The 7,840-nt window shown below is 37.1% G+C and overlaps 2 protein-coding genes across 3 annotated transcripts in view; both read right to left on the bottom strand.

Annotated features, from left to right (window-relative positions):
- The window catches only part of LOC105383359 (zwei Ig domain protein zig-8), a 28,440-nt gene extending 27,042 nt beyond the window's left edge, over window positions 1-1,398 (bottom strand). Inside the window, exon 1 of one of the 2 annotated variants that reach the window (XM_048627994.1) lies at window positions 1,197-1,398. In XM_048627994.1, coding sequence (XP_048483951.1) covers window positions 1,197-1,245 — 49 coding nt within the window. In that variant the 5' untranslated portion in view covers window positions 1,246-1,398. The remainder of the gene's footprint in view (window positions 1-1,196) is intronic. The other variant, XM_048627995.1, reaches the window with a different exon arrangement.
- A 4,266-nt stretch (window positions 1,399-5,664) lies between these two features.
- LOC125489995 lies at window positions 5,665-7,245 on the bottom strand. The gene has a single exon (XM_048627898.1). The coding sequence runs from the start codon at window positions 7,126-7,128 to the stop codon at window positions 5,665-5,667; it is 1,464 nt and encodes a 487-aa protein (XP_048483855.1). The 5' UTR covers window positions 7,129-7,245.
- Window positions 7,246-7,840: the final 595 nt, after the last annotated feature.

A 7,840-nucleotide genomic window follows, 5' to 3' on the forward strand; every position in this document is an offset into this window, starting at 1 on the left:
TATTTGCCGAAGTTCAAAATGATTTAGTTACTGAATGCAATAAAACGTTTAATGCTTTCAATATTTTTTTATTTGCGTTTTATAAAATGTTTTTCTGCTATTGTTAAAAAATTAAATCATCCTTTGACATGGGTTTGTCACCGCGTGGAATAGATTGTCGGATTAGCCTCAGTCTAGGTCTCAGTAGAATAGAACAGAATAGCTTCAGTCACTGACAGAGTCGCGACTCAAGTTTCGATCCTCCGTTAACTTTGCGTATCGCCAACTGTCACTGTCAAAATGTAAGGCAAAGTTAGTTCCAAAAGTGACATAATTTGTTTTATCCATATGTTAGGTGGAATTTCACCAAACGCTAAACGTATTTAGTAGCCTGTCATACGTCTGTCAGTTAGTACAAAATGTATTTAAAATTTGATTTAAATACGTTTAGCGTTTGGTAAAAGTGGCCCTTCGTGTAGATTCGAAAATAGTATCGAATCATGTGCTCGGTGCACAGGTTGTGCAAAAGTGTACACTTTTTACCACACCCTATCTATACATTCTTCGTAACTCAGGGAGGCTCTTGCATTTACATTTTGATTGTTTTATGTCAAACAGATAGATAATTATAAGTACTTAAAGTGCGACAAACTTATCTGTTACGGTGACAGTTCACTAAATTGATCCATATCTCATTATTTACTAATAAATTATATATTGATATAGATTAGATGGGTTTATTAAAACCGCAAAGGTGAATTACCATTACGGGAAAGCTTAACATCTTAAAGAATTAAGAAATATTAGACATTTACGTGAGCTCTCACCGGAACAGATAAGTTTGTGGCACTGTACCATATTTTTTACAGATCTTATGTTTAAAATTTTTGATTTGTGTTATCTCTACATAGTGTGATTCTAGCAAACCCTTTTAAAGTAAACGCCCACCTATCAGCATCGGACGCATCGCATTCAGTATTCTTTGTATAGAAATTAACATAAGTGCGTCCACTTCATTCAATGTAGTTCATTGGTATAACAGACGCCGTTTCTCCATTCATTTATGAAAAACGTAGGTACGATACCGATAAATGAATGCTTACCTTTAGTCAACGCAAACAAAAACGTTTGCTAGTTTTCACATTACGCAAACTTTAGCACATGTGTCGTGTACATCGTGTCTTTATGAAGGCGTAAAAATATGCAGACAAGCTCACCCGTCCTACTCATGAGCGCCAAAGCGCCGAGAGTCAGAAGCAGCGCCATAGTGCCTAGTTGTCGTGTCTACGCATAATTGCACATCTTTGCCCCTCTAAGCCGCCGCATGACCCCTGACGCATCTGTGGACAAAATAGAACGTGTTACAAAGGGTTTGGGTCCGTTTCTGGTTGAAATACGTTGGGAATGGGGTGGTAGTGTTGAGGGACAGGTCTTAGGTTAGTTTTTTTGAGGAAAAGAAATAGTGTTAAACGTAAGGTTGATGAAGGTACCAACCATTCAATATATCTGTAAATATATCTAAAAAACATTAAAGTAGCTGTGCTAATATAAGACATAAACCATATCAATACTAATGATGTGATGATTGATAAAATTACGATGTAATAATATAATAAAAAAGTATAACCTAATATAAGTTAAACAAAAAAAAACATAAATTAGTTAGGTACATGACTTTGTTACTTCTATATATAAAGAATAAATAATTTTCAGGAGTTAATTAGCAGTGAAAGAAATGTAAACTTTCGGTTCAAAACAGTAAGGTTACTTTTGCCTTGACTGAATTCCCAGACTATAGAAGGACTCTTAACATGACACGACTAAACTTATGTGTGAACTAGGGATGTAGGTGCCAACTAAAGTCTTTTTTTAATCTCAGATACTAAATTGACAGATTCTGAACAGTTTTTCAACAGCTCGTTGTCCCGCGATTAATTGACGTATCGTTCTATTGGCGGGACTGTTGATGAATCGTTCAGAATCTGTGAATTTGGTATCTGATATTAAAAAACAGACTTTAGAGAGCGTTTTACCAAACAAAACCTCTGAAACAAACAGAAAAAACAAAAAAACTCAACTGCACGCTTAAAAGATGAAAACAAGCCCAATGTTAACAGAAAGTATCGCAGGCGGGGACCAACAGAGGGTTGTACATACATTGTGTGGCGGTCAAGTTGGTCCCTTACCTACAAAATGCATATTTTTGTAATGTGCTAACAAAGCCCGGCATAGTTGGAAAAATTTTGTGTACTTAACGTAAATGTACAGTAAAGGACTAACATAATATTAAGAAGAGTGGAGACTCACTTAAGACCTGCCGAAAAAAAACATGCTATATCTGTGTGTTGAAGCATTATAGCTAAGTTGGAAAAATATATTTTTTTCGTTTATCACTTTATGTCCTCTAGAGGGCGCTATGTGTTACACCTGTGGACAGTGTCCAGAATTTGGAGTAAAAGTATTTGTAGCATAAAAATGTGAAAATATTTTTATTTGGTTTATTATATACGTGATAATCAGCCTTTTAAAATCACACAGTTTAGTTACGATAACCTTAACAGTATGAAAGATAGGAACGTTTTTTTTTAAACCTTTGGTTTGTCCATAGGTACAACAGACGTTTGTACTTGTGGACAGGACAGATGTACCTGTGTACATCTTTATACCTTAGGACACACAAAATATTTTATATGCGATGAGCATCCCCTTCTAGTAAAGGTATCTTTTTGAAAATTTACACACATGATATTATAGAGATCTATAACAAAATGAGGGGGTGGCCTGACCTCTAGGTCAAGATTGAATTTTTAGCATACAAATGTGGACCACCTTAATGTCCATAGGTACACACATGTCTCTGTCCACAGGTACAAATTACGACATAAAAAACAAAAACATTTGTTGTATGTGAAATTAAACCGGTTAAAGACTCGCTCAAACCAGTAGGTACTTTCAATAAGAATAGACTGAGTTCGTAAATACATAACAATCATCTGCTAGGTGTGGGTATTTTTATCACAAAACCTTACAAAACCAAGGTAAAAAAAAACTTTTTTGCTTCAAAATCTTTCATGAAAGATTTTGAAGCAAAAAAGTTTTTTTTTACAAGACACTTTCGTTGAGAAAATGAAAATGGTGTTAGTCAGTGTTGCCAATAATAAATAAAACTTTATAGATGCGTTTGAAAAATACTTTAACAAATTGATGGTGTCCACAGGTAAAGCCGTCCATAGGTACAACACCTTGACCCTACATTTTAATGTAACGTCGCATAGGCTATAACCATCGCGCAATCAATACGCTTCTAACGATACCTCATACATCAAAATCTATCAAGCCTAGGCTACAGGAGGGAACAAAGAAACAGACAAACATACATACATACATACAAACATACATACATACATACAAACATACAATCGAAAAACATTACCCTCCTCCTTCGGCAGTCGGGTAAAAACTAACCTTATTGCAATGTGATAATTAAAAAAATAAAAAACCGACTTCAAAAAACCACTAAAATGTAAAAAATAATTTAAGGTTTACACAAATTCTGTTTATTTTTGTGTAAAGCTTAAATTATTTTTTACATTTTAGTGGTTTTTTGAAGTCGGTTTTTTATTATTTTAATTATTATTTTATTTTATAGTGTTTAGTTTATTTGCAATAATTTTCAATCATAAGTAAGGTGCAAATGATACCAAAAAGTCCTACTAATCAATACGAATCATTCAAGCCTAAACACGAAGTAGTTGCTATATACCGTTGAGGAGTTCCCCTGACTGCCTTCCGTTTCCATCATCAGATCAGCTCAAGGTCACCATCATATTTTTTTGTTATAAGAACTATATTTACGTTCTTAATTTCATTAGAATCGGTTAACATGTGCCCAAAATGGAAATTCATACCCTGTTTTTACCCCTTTACCCACCCTTGGGGGTGAGATAAAATTCTGAAAAAAAATGGGACCACCTGGGAGCTGAACCCAATACAACAAAAAAAGAATTTTCAAAATCGGTTCATAAACGGTGAACATACATAAAAAAAAAACAAATATCCCGACGAATTGAGAACCTCCTCCTTTTTTTGAAGTCGGTTAAAAAGTGTTTTGAGTCAAATTTGACAGATGTATTATTTGGTGATGCGGTCTCTAAACGACGTCTGTATACAAAATTGTACACTCTACGTTAGAAGGACGACATTAAATATTCACCACATGATCATTTCATAGCTCCTATAAATTTTGACTAATAATGTATTTTTCAAAAATTAAATCATCTTCGATAAGATTTTTTTGTTACTTTTCAATTACATGACCACATCACTAGCACCCATGAATAGATGATTGAATGGCTCACAGCGTCTTAGTAACAGTGTTATAGTGTGAATATGGTAGTTAGGTATTGACGAAGGGTGGAGGAGAAAGGGGTATCAGACAAAGCCGTAGGAGTGTAGTAAAGTACTACAGGGTGTTGCAAAATTGGTATACTAAGCCGAAACCTACATGTGCAGCATGGTATATCTAAGCCCGAATCTGAAATCAGAATTTGGAAATTCGCGAAAAAAAATATTATTTTCCCATAGTAAAAAGTCACGTGACCAACAAAGTTTCTATGGAAAATGTTTTTTTTTCGCGAATTTTCAAATTCTGATTTCAGTTTCGGGCTTAGATATACCATGCTGCACATGTAGGTTTCGGCTTAGTATACCCTTTTTGCAACACCCTGTATATCAGAAGCACTCTCTAAATTGACGAACGAACGAACGAGCGATAATTGTCACGCAATTGGAACGCTTAATACAACGATATAGAGTCGTGGTTAGCACAGCAGATTTACTAAGAGCATAAATATTTATTTACACTGCATGAATAACTTATTTTATTTAAGTGAATAGAGCTAGATTATGTAAGTATCTGTTTATCACGATCGTCGGTGGACAGTTACTGGTTATATATATATATATATAGGTATATATAGGTACATAAGTTTACAAAACCTGCCGCCGGTTGATCTTATAACATCCTCTTCTGCGCCCAGAGTAAAATAATCTAAATCTGGATAGAATCTATGGTTATCAATATGCTCAGTGGTACAGTCGCAAAATTATACATCAGTACAGAGGGTTAAGGAAAACTACCCTGGCATAGGTCCAAAGCCACCATTTTAGGCAAACAAGAAATATCGCCAAAGGCCATCCTCAGTAAATATAGTGGAGCAAAGAGATTGGAACAAAAGTATCTCTACAAATATGTTTGGCAAAACTCTCGTGGTATGTTGATGATAATATTTGATGGCCACGGATACACAAAACCTCAAAGGGGTATCCCCTTTACCTTTAAAATTATTCCTTAATCCGTGAAGACTATAACAAAAAAGGAATTTACATAAAGTTAATTCTTGAATAGCACTTACGAGTGCTGATGGCGAAGGCTCGAAGTCGAAGAGGGTCGATGAGCGTGACGGTGATGATTAAGACGATGTGTAGAGATTTGCGTAATAATAGTAAGTATATTGAATAGTATTTTACAAGATATGAGATATAAGAATTATGTATTAGAATTAGTAATTAATAAAATGTGGTATGAATTTCTTCGTGTTGTTATTTGTGTGTGATTGACATAAGTATTTCTTCTTCAGCTGAAGCGCCGGGCATAGAGCCCGACGCTCGTAATAATGTCTGTCTTCAACATGGTCCCCCCCTTGTAACGGTCTGTTCCAAGAGTGGAAGAGGGCACAACCGGTTGTACGCTCTTCTGAGCGTCCCGGCCCTCGTGATCAGATCTGCCACTCTATTGACCCCGTCCGTGCCGGGGTATACTGCCGTGACTCTGCCTAGCAGCCATCGATTTGGGGGTAATCGATCGTCCTTCACTAGCACAAGTTCCCCTGTTTGTGGCTGCTCTCCAATTGTGCGCCATTTGTTCCTCTGCTGGAGCTCGGATATGTATTCCTTGTAGAAACGGTTCCAAAAATGTGTTTCATCGTGACCTTTACGCAGACAATTCTGGCAAAGGTTTAATTGTTTTACCTTATCCATCCTCCCTTCTATGGTCATGGATCTGAATTTTGTGCATTCATATATGCTATGTGATTGTTTACAAATTGGGCAGAAATAGGAATTTTGTGAAGGATTGGAGCCAGTCGCATGCGCGGAGTTCGAATAATTTGCCACAAAGGTTTTGGCGCGAACGGGTGGAGTATCGCTATATCTACGCAGTTTTTGGTGATTTTCTTCGATGGATTCCAGCCATGCAGCGCGGTTTTTTATAAATGAATTAAATTCCGAAAATGTTGGAATTGCGTTGTTGGGTCCGCGCTGCATCTCCCAATCCTTCAGTGTTGCGTGGTCTAATTTTGTGCAGATAACGTAAATTATTATCGCATCCCAATGCTCCGTGGGCAGATGTAGTGTTTTTAGAGCTCTAATGTTTTTATTTACCGAATCAATGATATTACGAAGGCCCGTGGACGATTCCTTGAACATGGGTTCAAGATTGAAGAGAGCCTTCAAATGATTGTTTACTAATAACTTGGTGTTGTTGTAGCGCTCACATAGTAAATCCCAGGCTACATCGTAATTGTCACCTGATAGGTCTAATGATTGGATCAACAAGGCTGCATTATCCCTTAGTGATGATCGTAAGTAATGATATTTTTGAATTTTTGGAATTGAATCATTTAGATGAATGAGACTCATGTACGTGTCGTGGAATTCTAGCCAATCTTGATAGCCACCAGCAAATGTAGGTAGATGTATCGTAGGTAACTTAAGTGTTGGAAGAAATGCACCTGAATCATTGGCAGTGCTGGATCCTGCCACGGCCAGGTCGTGGCCCGCAGGGGCCGGGCGCTCCACACTCCGGTCCAGCAGCTCCTGCGCGGCAGCGACCGTGCTGAAATATCCAGCCTCGAACTCCTGTCGTTCTTTAAACTCGTCTTCTGGAGTGTCCGATAAAGTTTCCAAATTATTTTGAATAGAGTCAAATTCTTTATACAATTCATTAATGCGGTTGAGGCGTGCGGATAGTTCACGAAACTGCAAGGTGTTTAATTTGGTGCAAGGTGTCAGTTGTTCGAGATGGCCCTTAAATATTGTCAATTTGGCCTTTACAGAACCTCTATTCTTTTTTAATGTTTTTGCATCCATGATTAGGAAATGTTTTAGAACGTTAAAATCTTGTGGTAATCAAACAAATGACATATGAGAAGACGATAAGTACGTGAATAAATCGGTAGAAATTAATAACTAAGGAAAATTAACGAGAATCGAAACTAATTGGGGATTAGATAGATCGGAACGGACTCACTCAGCCGAAGGCGCCCTTCCTGGTTTGTATGATAGTTGAGTCTTGACACTATGGTGCTCTTGTGCATCTACACGGCGACCTTGATGAGGATCTTCATGCGTTAGCTTGACTCTCCAATGATGAGTGATGACCGAACTCCGATGACCTTCTCCTTCCTTGTGAATGAATGTTGACGGGTTGTTCTCAATCGCGTCCCTCGACTTGGTCTCGCCGATCTGGTTGTATAGCCAGATCCGGCTCGAAAATGATGGCGAAGGCTCGAAGTCGAAGAGGGTCGATGAGCGTGACGGTGATGATTAAGACGATGTGTAGAGATTTGCGTAATAATAGTAAGTATATTGAATAGTATTTTACAAGATATGAGATATAAGAATTATGTATTAGAATTAGTAATTAATAAAATGTGGTATGAATTTCTTCGTGTTGTTATTTGTGTGTGATTGACATAAGTATTTCTTCTTCAGCTGAAGCGCCGGGCATAGAGCCCGACGCTCGTAATAATGTCTGTCTTCAACAAGTGCATAATATAGTAAGTCAGATGAAAAAATATAC

The sequence above is a fragment of the Plutella xylostella genome, chromosome 19, assembly GCF_932276165.1.
Source record: "Plutella xylostella chromosome 19, ilPluXylo3.1, whole genome shotgun sequence".
Classification (NCBI taxonomy): domain Eukaryota; kingdom Metazoa; phylum Arthropoda; class Insecta; order Lepidoptera; family Plutellidae; genus Plutella; species Plutella xylostella.

Coding starts and splice junctions, on each gene's coding strand:
- LOC125489995 (XM_048627898.1), bottom strand. CDS start 7,128: ATGGATGCAAAAACATTAAAAAAGAATAGAGGTTCTGTAAAGGCCAAA.